Here is a 15,415-nt window from a genome sequence, read left to right as displayed (position 1 = left end):
GGGCCAATATGGTCTGTCCTCCTTTTTTACTGCTTACATACTTAAAGAATTTCTTGGGATTTTTTTGCTCTCCTCCGCTATGTGTCTATCATGTTCTATCTTAGCTGTCCTTATTGCACCCTTACATTTCTTGTTGCATTCTTTATAAAGTCTGAATGCTGATGATGATCCCTCAACCTTGTATTTTTTGAAGGCCTTCACCTTGGCTTTTATATGCATTTTTACATTGCAGTTAAACCATCCAGGACTTTTGTTCGCTCTTTTAAATTTATTACCCAATGGGATGCATTGGCTAATGCCCTTATTTAATATGATCTTAAAGCAAACCCATCTCTCCTCCGTGTTCTTTGTTCCTAAGATTTTATCCCAATTTATGCCTTCTAGCAAGGTTTGTAGTTTAGGGTAGTTGGCTCTTTTGAAATTCAGTGTCTTTGTATTCCCCTTGTGTTTCCTATTTGTGTGATTTATACTGAAGCCAATTGACCTGTGATCGCTGTTACCTAAATTGCCCCATATTTCCACATTCGTGATCAGATCTGTATTGTTGGTAATCAGTAGATCCAGTAACGTTTTATTTCTGGTTGGTACGTCTACCATCTAACCCATAAAATTGTCCTGCAAGACATTTAGGAACTGGCGAGCCTTAGATAAATACGCAGTTCCCTCCGCCCAGTCTATGTCTGGATAATTAAAATCCCCCATTATGACAACACTTCCCAGTTTTGCTGCTAATCCAAATTGTGATATGAGATCTGTCTCAGGTTAGGGGGCCTATAGCATACTCCCTGTATTATTTTCCCCTTAGCTTCATCCCTTTGGACCTCTACCCATAAGGATTCCACCTCCTCCCTAGCACCCTTAGTGATGTCATCTCTCAAATTCACTTGTACATTATTCTTGATATATAGGCATACCCCTCCCCCTATTTTACCCTCTCTATCCTTGAGATAAAGGGTATACCCTTGAATGTTTGCCAGCCAATCATGAGAGCTGTTGAACCAGGTCTCTGAAATTCCCACAAAATCCAAATCCTCCTCGTACAACAGTATCTCTAGTTCACCCATCTTGTCCGCCAGGCTCCTGGCATTGGTGAACATGCCAAGTAGTACACGTGAAAATCCATCTCCTGGTCTAGGATTGATCGAGGTATGTGCTATATATTTTCCTGAAGTCATGACAAAAGTTTGTTTCTCTTACATCTATGGTTATTATTTGCATAATCATTGATGTGTTGCCTTGTATTTTGTGTTAGAGCTGGGTTATTTGTGGTGGACCCACATTATCCCCATTAAGTACCAACATGTTTCGCCATCATTGCCGAAACATGTTGGTACTTAACATCTATCTGTGACCACCTTCCTTTCTTGGGACACCAGCGACCCAGTACATGTACTATGTATGTGCTCTATATTGATTTTAATTGAAATTCTTGCTCTCTCTTCATTTTGTATCAATAATGAAATTTATATTTTTTTATTTAACTCTTTATGTATTATTCATTACAAGCACCGCAATAATCCCAATCCTCCCCTTTCTTGATCTTCACTAAACGGGATGAGGTGCATGATATTCTAGAGCCACTCAGATAATCTCCTATTGTCTATACCTAAAACTGTGTGTTTGAACATGCGTTTAGGTGCGTCAAATGTTTGGGCGCTCATTGATTCCATTGGCTAGAATCTTAATTTATTCTGACCATTGCGTTGAATAAACATGCCTAGCTGGTTCCCTGATGGAATGTGGGTTAATGTTCTCTCGGTTTCTTGATGGAATGTGGGTTAATGTTCTCTCAGGACAGGGAACCATCACTAAGAACATTAATATACATTTGTGGGTCAGGCATTTGAAAAACATTGATAAAAAGAAATATGAAGGCTACCAATTCTGCAGTCTAGTTCCTGACAGCCATGCCGGTCCCCTAGATTTCAATAATGTATTGATCCAGAAGTAGTATGCAAAAATGAAGAATGCAGAACTGTCTTATTAAAAACTTGGTTCACAACCTTTAGGAAGTGATACTCAACAGGCCAACCTCTAACCTCAAGAAAGAAAACTACAACCTTTACCTTTTTAGCTATTTGCCGAACCTTAGCTAAAGCCTGGAGACTGCCCACTTTTGAATTTCACCAGCAGATAATTGGCACCATGATTTATGAGACTTTCACTTCAGTACTGAGTGACACTTACCATAGTTTGTATACAGCCACAATCCAAACCTTGACCATTACCTATTCTTGTAATAATAGTGAATCACATGCATTGGGAGTCTCTGGTCAAGCCCCACACCTCCTTTCTCCCCCTCAAAATTCCCTACTTTATTCTCCACACCTCATACTTCCTTAACTTTTACTTTACAGCCAGCATTATACCCCTTTCCCTCCTTCTCCCCCCTCTACTGTAGTGTTCTCGGGAGCCTGCAACAGTACTCATTCATCTTGACAGCTAAACCCAGAGACCTTTATCGATGCATTCATATCACCATTTTCATCCAGTCAGGGCCACAAACTCATCCCCCTTCGATCTAACGATCACTCACACCCGCACGTTTTACCTGCCAGCATTTGCTTCTTGGATTATTTGTTGAATATATGTCATATATCTCATTCCTTTCATCTCCACTCAGTGCATTTGCCAACCTAGCTGTCAAACAATGCATTCAGTATGTTTATATGGCTTTTCTTCAATGTACTTGTCTACACTTTTGGAAAAGCAATAAAATATTTGTAAAAGAAAATGAAGGGAGAATTCTTGATCTTCATTCTTGTTCTGGATCAATATCAGGGCCATTTCTAGAAGAAGAGGTCAGAAGTGACAACCATCATACTTCCTTTAGTGAAGATTTCCATTAAAAGTATATAGAGTAGCGTCACAGAAGTTGTCTTAAGCTGTCCATAGATGGTTTGAATCTTAGCCGGTCCAGCAGAGACCAGTCGAGATTCGTACCATGTATGGGCAGGCTGATTTACTCAACTTGATTGATTGATCAACATGGGTACAACCAGCCTGTCAGATTTTTAATGTGATTATTGCCAGCGGCTATAGCTGCTAGCACTAATCACTGTGTGTGTTCTCCCAGCTGTGGCTGATCCCCATCAGGAGAACACAATAGATCTGTGGGAGAGATACCCCCATCAACACTGACTGTGTTGATGAATTGAGCGATTTTCTTTCCTGCAACCCCAGGTCTTATCCAAGAGTTTTATTTTAAACTATCAATACTTCCTGCTGACACCACAGATTGTGGAAGTGGATTACACATCCTTACTGCCCTGACAGTGAAACCCCCCTACGTAGTTTAAGATTAAACTGCTTCCCCTCCAGTTTTATTGAGTGGCCCCATGTCATCTTACACTCCCTGAGACTGAATGGTTTATTCCCTATGCCAGAATCGCCATTGAGGTATTGTATATTTCTATCATATCTCCTCTCAAGCGTCTCTTCTCCACAAAGAATAAGTTTAGTGCTTGTAGTCGTGAGGTCCTCCAGCCCCCTTATTAACTTTGTTGCCCTTCTCTGGACTCTCCAGTTCCCACACCTCCCTTCTGAGGATTGGTGACCAGAACTGGATGGAATACTCTAGATGTGGCCGAACCAGAGTTTTATAAAGTGGCAGGATTATTATTTTATCTCAATTGCAGGAAAAAAAATCGCTCCATTTATGGCCGGCTTTATTTGAACACAATATTGTACACTAAAAGCATCTGGAGCTGGGAAAAATAGTCAATGTCTGTAGCCTGAGATGAACAGCTTAATGATTTTATTGTGTGTTTAAAAATTGCAAGCATAGATTTTTATCTGCATCACAGCAGTGCAGCCAGTTAATCCGGTGATTAAATATTAACAAGTCGTTAACCAGCGGAAATAAGAACTTTGTCTTTCCTTTTCTTTTTACCAAATTCTATACATGAGTCAATATTAGCAAGGGAAAAAGAGGTGTCTGATTACCCACACATTAAATAACATTAAAAGTAAAACATCTTTTGTTTTAACTAATATGTGTTTCATCTCTTACACAGACTCCCAGACCTTTGAATATCATTAAGCAAAACAATGGTGAGCAGATTATCAGAAGACGGACAAGGAAACGCCTTAACCCAGAAGCACTGCAGACAGAACAGTTAAATAAACATCAAAGAGGAAACAGCGAAGAACAAACTAATGGAAGTCCTTTAGAGAGGAGGTCGGAGGATCATTCAATGGAAGGTCACCAGAGAGAAGCTCAGCAACTTAGTATGAATAAATATGAGTCCCCATCTTCATTGACTAAAAGCCATTCTGCCCAGCAGACAATATTAGTCAGCCAAACCATGGATATCCACAAAAGGATGCAACCTTTGCACATACAGATTAAAAGCCCTCAGGAAAGCAGTGGAGATCCAGGGAATAGCTCATCTGTCTCTGACAGCAAAGGCAGCTCAGAAAGAGGTAGCCCCATTGAAAAGTACATGAGACCTGTTAAGCATCCAAATTATTCCCCACCAGGAAGTCCCATAGAAAAGTATCAGTATCCACTCTTTGGACTTCCCTTTGTTCACAATGACTTCCAGAATGAAGCTGACTGGCTGCGATTTTGGAGTAAGTATAAGCTGTCTGTTCCTGGGAATCCTCACTACTTGAGTCATGTGCCTGGCCTAACAAACCCTTGCCCAAATTACGTGCCTTATCCCACCTTTAATCTGCCTGCTCAATATTCCACTGTTGGATCTGACAATGACATTCCTCTAGACTTGGCAATGAAGCATTCCAGACCTGGATCTGCATCCAGCGGGGCCTCAAAAGAAAAAACTAAGTCACCTTCTTTAAGTGTAAAGGATGATGGCCCCTTGAATGTAGTGAAAACTGAAAAAGTGGATCGAAGTACTCAAGATGAACTTTCAACGAAATGTGTGCACTGTGGCATTGTGTTTCTGGATGAAGTCATGTACGCTCTACATATGAGTTGCCATGGGGAAAGTGGACCTTTTCAATGTAGTATATGCCAACATCTTTGCACGGACAAGTATGATTTCACTACTCATATCCAGAGAGGTCTACATAGGAACGTTGCACAAGCGGAAAAGAATGGAAAAACTAAAGAATAATAATTAAAAAAATGTTAGCACTTAGCACAATTAACTAGATACGGATTCTCTGAATAGAAATTCAGTAGCTTGTAATTTCTAAATACAGTTTAAAACTGTGGATGTTTCATTTATGTTCCTTTTTGTAACCGTAATTAACGTAAGAACAAATAACCGCATGGCCAGTTCAACGTGTATATGATACATTGTTACTTACAGTTCTTCAGTTTACAGAATTCACCCATTTAAAGGAAGACTGTACATGCCACTGATATACAGGTATAGGTGTGCAAAATAAAAAATAAATAGTTTAAATCATCCATAGCCCAAAAGAAGTAATTGAAGCCAAAATCTGTGCCACTACATATGGGCTTTTTTCTAAATGGATTAAACCATTGTGTAAATAGTTGTGAAAAATGTATTTACCATTGAAGCCTAACAGAAATTTCAGGTTAAATCGGCTAAATGCATGCCAGCTGCAGCAAAACAAAAGATGTGCAATATATTTACAGTTTTGCTTTCCTGCTATTGAAGAGCTCTACCTTTGACTCAGCAGAAGACATGTCAGACTTCTGTAAAGAGACCACTGCTTCTGCACAGAGCACAAGGGTCCTTTTTTGTAGCATGCTGCCAGGGGACAGGCTTTTCTACTGAAGGCTGTGTCTGCTTTCAAACGAAAACAAAACTGACAGATTTTGTGCACCTTTTGTTTTGAAGGACCTGAAATATATTTAGGTGATCTAAACAGAAAGTTTAGTTAGGCTTTTGCCGCGTACACATGACCGGTTTTGCCGTCAGAATAAACTCCGAAGGTTTCTCCGACGGAATTCCATTCAAGCGGTCTTGCCTACACACGGTCAAATCAAAGTCCGACCAAAGTCTGACCATCCAGAACGCGGTGACGTACAGCACGTATGACGGGACTAGAAGTTCAATAGCCAGTAGCCAATAGCTTCCGTCTCGTACTTCAGAGCATGCGTCGTTTTTGGTCCGTCGGAACAGCATACAGACAAGCGTTTTTCCCGATAGGAATTGGTTCCGTCGGAAATATTTAGAACATGTTCTATTTCTAGGTCTGTCAGAATTTTCTAAAAAGAAAGTCCGATGAGGCATACACACGATCGAAAGAGACGATGAAAAGCTTCCGTCAGACTTTTTCTGTGGGACATTCCACTCGTGTGTACACGGCTTTAGTGTGCAATTAATACCCAGTGGAAATAAGAGAGACAAATATTTTACTAACTTCTATGCAAATCATTCCTTTATTCAGCCATTTGCTGAATAAAAGGCCATATTTTGTGTGTATATTAATTTGGTACAAAATGTTGGCAATCTTAGACACCTATCCTCTGATTAGAAACGTGATATCCCCAGGTCCAAAAAGTCATTGCGGCTAAATTCTATGCCACTATATATTATCCTAGCTTACATTTTTCAGTTTGACAAGTAATTGGTGTAGTCACAGTTTATAGAGGAGGCAACCATTTTATGAGCTCAAACTATATTCATATGGTGACACTCTTTGAGTGTTTTGGGACCTGACAACATGACATAATAGCTGAATAATTACTATTTATAGTGAAAGTCATCATTTATAGTGTACATTTCTAGTGAAGTTTACCCTTTACAGTGAACCAGAGTGTTCCCATTTATAGTGAAGTGTGTGTTGCAGGCCATACATGGGTCAAATTCTAAACAAATTTTCTTTAGAAAATCTGAAATTTTGTATGTTTTGTGATTCGATGGTGCCAGCATTGATTTCAAAATTTGACCAACCAAGCCTCCAATTTCACCTCATGTTACTACAGAAAAGAATTTTCATGGCCGGGAATCTTATTTTCTTTCTGGGAATTTTCTTTTCTTGTGCTCATGCGCATTTCTTTTTCAATTATATTTCTCACACAATTCTCCCATTATTAATTAGAAAATCATTTGTTTTTCAAAAAATTTCCAAAATGTCCGATCACTCAAATTCGATGGCCGCACGAAAATCGGCTGTTGCTAATGGTGTGAAATAAGAATGAAAATTCTTAGATAAGGTTTTCGAAAGAAAATTCTTTCAAAATTTGACCCATATATTGCTGGCCTTAGTCTGTAATCCTGTAAATATTGGTTTACTACAAAGTGGTTATTTATTGAGACAGGTTTTAATAAACTGACAAAATGGCACCTTTATGGAATCTAATCCTTATGTAGAAAAAACATGTCTGCTTATGGTAAGTGCATATAAATGGGAATGAGCTCTTATCTTTACACATTGTTGTAAATTAAAATAATTCAAATGATTGTGTCTTGGGGAAGTAAATCCTCCACCCTTCATCTGCATTTCAACCTAATGATACAGGCATGTATCAAAATTACTTACATAATGATTTAATCCATTTTTAAAACTTCTTTTAACAATGTTGATAATGATAGTGTAGCTGTACTGAAATCAATGCAACATGACTTAAAGTGGCACTAAACTCACATTTTTGTAATAAAAACATAAATAAATTCAATATGTTTAAATGCAGGTAGAATGTACCTTCTAGCGCTCTTCTTTTGTTTCAAAGCTTTTTTCTGCTACTCTCAAACTTCCTATTCTAGGGTGGCTAGGTTCACTCTCCATGCCTCCTTTGTGTATGTGAAGGTAGCCACCCTCTCCTGCCCACATCTAAGATGAACTACACATGTACCTGCAGATGCATTCAGTGCTATGTGAATTGTAGTTTGCATAGAGCAGAGCATGTAACCAGAAATAATAGACATTGCTTGCTCTACACTAGTATCAGTGAGGTGTGGGGGATAGGGAGTAGACACAGAAAAAAATAAGCTAGAAAATAATGGTAAGAAACTTTTAAAAAAAATTAAAAAAACAGAACTATGGTAAATATGATATTTTAGAACATTTAATGTAAAAGAATGTGAGTTTAGTTTCACTTTAACCTTTATGCATTCATGGTGTGACTAGTAAATTCATTCAGTGTGGCAGTAAATGCTCTACAAAGACTCTTTGGTCATTTATTCCTGAAATTAGGCTGAACCAATTCTTAAGCTGGGTATACACCAGTAGAATTTTGAATGAAAATTTGTTTAGGAAAATTTGTACAAAAATTATCAGTACATTTTAATGTCTTTCGAATGAAAGTAGTTCAAGATGTTGCTTACTTTTAACATTCGATTTTGAAATTAATGGACTTTACTGAACAAAAATCACATACATTGTTAAAAATGTATAAACTGGAACAGAAAATTTCATGCTGCCCATTTGAAATTTCTCACCACTGTGGTCAAAAAACAAACATTGATTTGACACCACTAATGATTAGAAAAATGAATGAATGTTCTTACAACATTCTTACAATGAAAAATGTGTATATCCAGCTTAAAGTGGAACTAAATCCATCCATTTAAGGCCCCTTTTACACGGGCTTTCTGATCAAGTCCAGCTGTCAGTTTCTCAGGCGGACCTGATTGAACCCTCAAGTCTCCCCTATGGAGCGGCAAATATCAGCAGACACATGTCCGCCGACACCCGCTTTCATCCGATCCAATCCTGCCCGCAAAATTCTGACAGAATTTCTATCCGTCTGGCGGATTGGATAGGATCGGATAAAAACAGACAGGCGATCCATTTCCACCCGATTTCCCCATAGAGAATAGCGGGACTGTGTCCATGTCCACTCTGCACAGAGGAGTGGATAGGACCTATCATCCACCTGCTCAGTGGAGATCAGCAGAGCGATCCCCCACTTTGCAAGTGGAATCCGCAAGATGGAGGCGCCCGTGTAAAAGGAGCCTAACAGTTTAAAAAACAGTTAAATTCCGGCACGTGATGGGGATGTAATTGTCCCATTTGCTTGTGCTCTCAACAAAACCATTAAATCATAAAATGTCTGGTGTCATAACTGATCACATGTGCAGCATCATGGCAGTTGAAGATCAAAACGAGGCTAAGATGGCAGCTTCCTTGGCTGAAAACAATAGGAGGATTCCACTTTAAGAGTGAAATTCCAGCCCCAAATTTTTTTTCTTGTTTTGGACAGCGCAGAGAGAGATCTGTCATTTTTGTTTTCCTTGCTGTTTGAGTCCCCAACAAGGGCAAAGGTGACATCCAGATCCTGACAGTAGTTCTACCACTTCTCCTTTGTTGAAGAGATATGCACTTTCATTGGCACAGGAAGTGAGGGGGCTCCTACTTGCAGCAAATGGGAAATCCAGTGATGAATCATGAATTCAGACTTGCCATTGAGGAGTGATGTAGCAGACGTGGAAGGCAAAGTGGTCACTTTATGAATACAGAATTGCATAATGGCTTTGTATTTTTTTTAGCAATGGCAGGAAATTTACAGCCGCATCTGCACATTTTATTTTTGTTCAAAATTGATAAATTATAATTGCATGGTTATTGTAACCTTTGTGCATCAATAAGCATGCTGTGCTTATTCTTCATGGCAGTTCCCTGTAGGCTTTGGAAACCCCTCATGTTATCACAGACAGGCACAAATCGATTAAAAAATAATACATGAATATTTAATGCAAAGGATCATCAGGCATTCTCCATTGGACATGCTTTCATATCGCCATCCATTGGAAGAATGTCCTTTTTAAAGTTTAGGTTGAATGTTTTAACACTATGGTATGTTTTAACTCTGTAGCCATAGACTGCATGATTGCATCATTTACAAAATAGGCTTCTAATTCTAGAAACAGCTGAAATGCCAAACTGTATATTCGAGTTGCATATGAAGGGAACACTCCTTAGCATAATTGCTCAGGGAATAGCACTAAGTACTTGCATAAATGAAGGTGCTGATTTGCCATCCAGTAAACTTTTCTTGTGGGTACTGTACTAGTTAGCGGATAGAGCACTTCAGTTATTCAAATGATATGCATTGATGTTACAAGCTACTGAATACCTTGTCAGATTGTCCTTGGTTTCTTTTTCATTAACAAAGTTTGGGAGAACAAAGTCTTATTTTTCTAGTAATTATTAATGTATTACATTTCAAATAATGGTGCCTGACATATAAAATAATTATTTTCTACTTTGTACGTATGCAACAAAGATATTCCATCATGCATTGGAGTCGCTTTTGGCTCAGCCTCGCTGTTTACATTTGCAAATGTAGCAAATACGAAAATGAAGCAACTATTTCTATTGGCGTAGGAGACGTTACTTTGTGCATTAGAGTTATAATCTGTTACATGAAAAAATATATATATTATTGTCATTAAAATGGGATGAAAAAGAAGGAAAATTGAGATATTTCTATGCCTGCTTAAGAGAAGAGGATAGCACTATTCATTCCAAGTTCGTTCTTTTTTTTTTTTTTTTTGTATTCATGAAAGATGGTAGCTCAGATTCTTATACTTAAGAAAGATCCACATATATCTTCTTCATTGCTTTGGTATATGTTTCATTGGAAACATTTCATAGACCCTTTTACTTGCTGTGTGAACAACAGCAATTTTTTTGCATCTTCTAGTAGCATTGCACTTAAAAAAAAAAAAATCAGCAGTTGCATTCTCTTGAGAGTCAGGGTGGGTTTGGGGGGGGGGGGGGAGTGGTGATATTGGGCAGTTTTGTTTTTCATGTGTATGGTTTCATTATTTCAAGGTTAGAATACATAACACAATTCACTTTGAGTTGAAACCTTACAATGAATGAAGGCGAAATGTCTCTTATATTTTTTATTTTTTAATGCTTTTTATGTTAACATGTATTAAAAATCAGGGCAAGATGCTTTTGTTTTTGCATGTAAACAGGGGGCTTTTATGAGAACATTATCACGATGTACATGACATATTGAGATGTGATAAAATTTTGCTTAACCCCAAAAATATACAGTATTTAACCATTTCCATTACACAAAGAGGGGAAATTATTGAACTTGTTATTATTTTTTATGGAATATAATAAAAATGTGTGTCAAAAAATTCAGGGTCAGTAAGGTGAACAAAATGGCAGCTCAGCCTCTTTTATTTCTCCTTACCCTGTATTAAAAATCTGTTCAAAGGTAGCCTTTAAGGCTCATAAAATTAGATATTCAATTGAAATAAAGATGTTAGTATTTTTTCCAATACCATATTATAGGACACTAAATATGGCATGAAAAATTCTTCTTTTAATAACAATAGCCATCACAGGACATGTTTTTTTTTTTTGTTCAAGATGTAAAATAGGATTCATACCCATGACTACAATATGGGGCACTGTTTTTAATATCTACTGTGTGAGGTGGAAAATTAGAGAAAAGTGTCAAGAGTCTAAATAAATTCTAAATTGTAACTTTATTCAATTTGACTTTTGTTACATTTTTTAAATGCAGTCTTAGACTGGTGTGGCTAATTTTATTTCTTTTTTTGCACCTGATTACATCACATAGATAGCCTGTACAAATTTAATAATAACTATTTTCTCCAGTGTAATTAAAAAGTCAGTTATGACAAAAGGTATACAGTTCATCTTGGAGTCCAGGTTATCATTTTGCTTAACAATTGAAGATGCTTATTTTTTTTTCCTGTGATATGTTTATTCACATGTGAAATTAATAGGCTATACAATTTAAGCCACTGACATAACTCAAGCATCCCATCAATTTACTGTGCCTAATGTTTTTTGTTTTTCGATACATGAAATACCAGTGTCTTCCATTATGTATGCCTATTTTGTCTTGCTTAAGCATGGATAATTGGCTAGATGCAAATGTTGCCTGGTAGAATGTTGGTGGAATATTGGTGATTCCCCTTAATCCCAAGTACGATTTTCTCATAATTTAACATATCTATATATTTACTTTAGTAAAGAAATAACAAAAAGCATTTACATGCTTATTTTTTATGTTTTTTTTTTTTTTTTTTTTATGTTATGCGCTACCTGCAAGCAGGTATAATTGCTTATTTAGAAAATTATTTTATATATATGTATGTTTTTGTATTTTACTGCAGTCAAGTACAAGCTAAGAATAAAATGCATTCTTGCCTTCAGAAAATGCATTATTGACTATATGTTGTGTACATTAATATGCCATTTAAGAAAAAAACATGGAGTATATAAATATTTAGATTTATAAGAGAAAATGTATTGTCTGTTAAACAGTTTATTGGATGTAGCTGTTATTTAAAATAAATGACCTCACAAGCTAGATGTCCTATATACTTGTAAGTAAAACCAGACTTATGTATATGAGCCATACTAGGCAGATTACTTCACCAGTATCAAAACTAAAACCGGGTTTATTTAACTTTTTTTTTTTTTTTTTTAGTTACTCCTTTTACTTGCAGGTACAGACTTATGTTTTGTTAGTTAAAAAATGTAAAGCATATTACAAAGTAACCGATGGCTTTAAGGTTGATTGTGTCAACCAGGCCACTTTGCTATGAAGACCAACAGTGACTTGGGCTAGATTGTCACTGATTTAACAGTATATGCTGCAAGTGGTATGTATGTAGAACATATGTACTTATTAATTTAAATTCCATTGTAACTGGTCTTTTCAGACGATCAATTTCTAGGTTTTTGTAATTGATTTAAAAAAAAGTATTCTAAAAAAAAAAAAAGAGACTGTGCTTTAAAAGCACCTTGGAAATGGCATAGGGAGTGTGGAACATCTCAATATGCCACTGTATTATAGAATTTCATTGTTCATTTTTTTTATTAATCAGTACGCACCAGCAAGTTTTCTTTCTATCCAACCTGTTACTTTTTTGGAAAAAAGATAAAAACATTTAGTCCTGATAAAAGTTACCTGTCTCATGTTTGTCTCCTCAGAGTATTTGTTTTCTTTGTTTCTTCTTTCTGCATGTCCCCCCCCCACCCCCACAAACATGTTCTCCGTGTATTTCTATTGCATTAAAAGAATTAAAAAAAAAATTCAGACAGTAAAAATGTCTGTTACATCTAAACTTGAATAATAAACTTTTACCACCAGTTATAAAACACTGTGTGATTTGTTTTTCTTCACGTCTACTTTCTGTAGTAAGTGGCAACGTTGCTGAGACCATCAACAGCATCAGGTTTTTCTTGATTTTAAATTGGACCTGAATAAAAAAGCGGATATTTTCTATCTTATATCTTAAAATCTAAAAGTGTTTATTTTGCCTAAAATTGTATCTCTTGCCTTAAATTCCTGCGTCCAAACCCACACAGTGAATATCTGTAGTGCCAGATCATACAAGGGCACTGTTGCCTCTGAATGCTAGTCTCACCAGATTTGGTGTTGCCATTACTGTGTTGCTAATTGTTCTATTTCATGGAGATGTAGCTGTACCTGAAAATCTGCATTTCAGATCTGCTTCTGCACTTCCTCTACCTTTCCTGCTACTTCTTTTTCGGAGTTGTAATTTTTTTATTACGATTTTTAAGAAAAAGAAGTCACAAAAGTGTAAGGAAAAGATAAAAAAGATTGTGCTGTCTGCTAACTAAAAACCAACTGTAAAGTGGAAAAAACAAATAAGTGAAAAAAAGAGGTTACAAATGTATCAACCTAAACAAAACACAAGTGTGCCAAACAAAATAATAAGAAGTGACATCATCTCCAAAACATCCAATATAGCAAATACTATAGTGAGAGTAGTAGCACTCACAGGAAACACCAAATGGTGGCAAAGTTACACAGTATGAACAAAAAGACGTTAAACATAAAAACAAGCTTAACAAACAAAAACAGTTGAGCATACTTTGAAAAAGAAAAACAAATATGGGTATGTGGGAATCACAGGAGCAGCTGTGACTTTTACCATTAAAAATGAAAAGAAAGAAAACTGTAAAGGCACAATAAAAGCACAAAAAATAAAGATGTATATAAAAAAGAAAAGAAATATAGCAAACAACATGTTAGGAATTAAACAAAGACTCCGCCTTTCAGAGGGCTTAAAAACTATAATTAGGCGTTAACATCAGGAAAGGTGATGGTTAAATGAAGTGTACCATACGAAGAATTATCCCAGATAGCCCAGATTTTATTAAAAGTATCAAAGAAAGAGTTTTTTCCAGGCTCAAAGCTCCTCAAAAGATGAAAGTTTTCGAGTCCCCGGATTGATAGGGTGATGCAATTGAAAAAAAAAAAAACACATTTGCCCATGGAAGCATATGTAGATGAGACAGACTATAATGCAGGGTTATATAACACATCTCTAATATAAGAACAGGGGCAGGCAATCACTCCAGTCTTATCAGTCATCAGATCACCATTTATCAAGGTGGCAGCCTGACAAGACAAAGCAAATCCATGCCTTTACCAAGATGGCCCCTTTCACATAGACACAGTGCAGAATGAGGTATGGTAATTCAGTAATAGGGAAAGCATCTGTTAAAAGAGAAGTCCGGGATTAAAAAAAAAACAAACATGTATACTCAGCTAGGTGGTTGCAGTATCGTTCTGATGCTGCATCTGTCCTCTGCTGCTTCTAAGACCGAGAACTGAGTGATCAAAGACCGCTGACCACTTGGTTCTCAGTCTTCAGTGAGCATAGAGCCGGAGACTGTCAGCCACTGCATTGTGCTTCGTCCCTCTAGTACCAGAGCGCTGGGCTGTGGAGGGGACAAGAGCAGTTGGCTCAGGCTCTCGGGCCAGCTGCCGGTCCAGGCATCTGAGTGAAATTCAACATTAAATTTGGGATCGCTCGAGAGCCTGGACTGGCTGAATGATGTCAGTCGACAGCGGACTTTAACCTGCTGTTGGCTGAATGCGGGTCACAGAAGTGCAGAACAAAGTGCACCCTCAGGAGAAATAGGACTAAAAGAGCTTTGGCCCTACTTCTCCTTTAACATGCATACAGTTCAAGTGACTATCCATTGCTGTTACCTAGCCTTTTTTATGGGTACAGCTTACACAGTTTAGGTCCTTGTTAAAGTCCAGCTTCTGCCATTTTTTATTTTAATTTTGGTAAATAGCGAACATCTGTTTTGTATTGCTGGTTTCTAGAGAAATTTTCACCCACTTCCTGTTCTGGTGATAAGTAGGTTAGAGACAGAAAGTAATAGGAAATATTTCTAGAGACAGTATCGATTCTCTTTTTGCTGTCTGTATTTGTCTGTCATATTTCCCTTTTACTTGTAATGGTGTTAAAAGCACAGTAAAAGTGCAGCAGTCTCCCAGACTGGAAGGCATTGACAGCTATCAAAACACTGGGGGGGGGGGGGGGTAGTTTGTCTTTTTGGAGAGTTATTTCATAATTTCCTGGCCTGACATAGCTATGGATGGCAATAAAAAAAATGACAAAATTCGCTAACCTTTCCTCACTCTATCCAAAAGGAAATACAGAAAATGGGAGCTGAGCCTTTGAAATTTTTTTTTTCAGCCCGCGGATTCCTCCATCCTAGCCAATGAGGTTGATGAAGGAATCTCCCCTGCTAAAACCTTGAATTC

At 37.3% G+C, this 15,415-nt stretch overlaps 1 protein-coding gene across 3 annotated transcripts in view; it reads left to right on the top strand.

Moving 5' to 3' along the window:
• Positions 1-12,984, top strand: part of TRPS1 (transcriptional repressor GATA binding 1) — a 431,723-nt gene extending 418,739 nt beyond the window's left edge. For all 3 annotated transcript variants that reach the window (XM_073632171.1, XM_073632170.1, XM_073632172.1), the window contains one exon: positions 4,017-12,984. In XM_073632171.1, the coding sequence (XP_073488272.1) occupies positions 4,017-5,081 (1,065 nt within the window). In that variant the 3' untranslated portion in view covers positions 5,082-12,984. The remainder of the gene's footprint in view (positions 1-4,016) is intronic.
• Positions 12,985-15,415: the final 2,431 nt, after the last annotated feature.

Source organism: Aquarana catesbeiana, linkage group LG05 (assembly GCF_042186555.1).
Source record: "Aquarana catesbeiana isolate 2022-GZ linkage group LG05, ASM4218655v1, whole genome shotgun sequence".
In the NCBI taxonomy this organism is placed as follows: Eukaryota; Metazoa; Chordata; class Amphibia; order Anura; family Ranidae; genus Aquarana; species Aquarana catesbeiana.
This window is presented reverse-complemented; position numbering and strand designations above follow the sequence as displayed.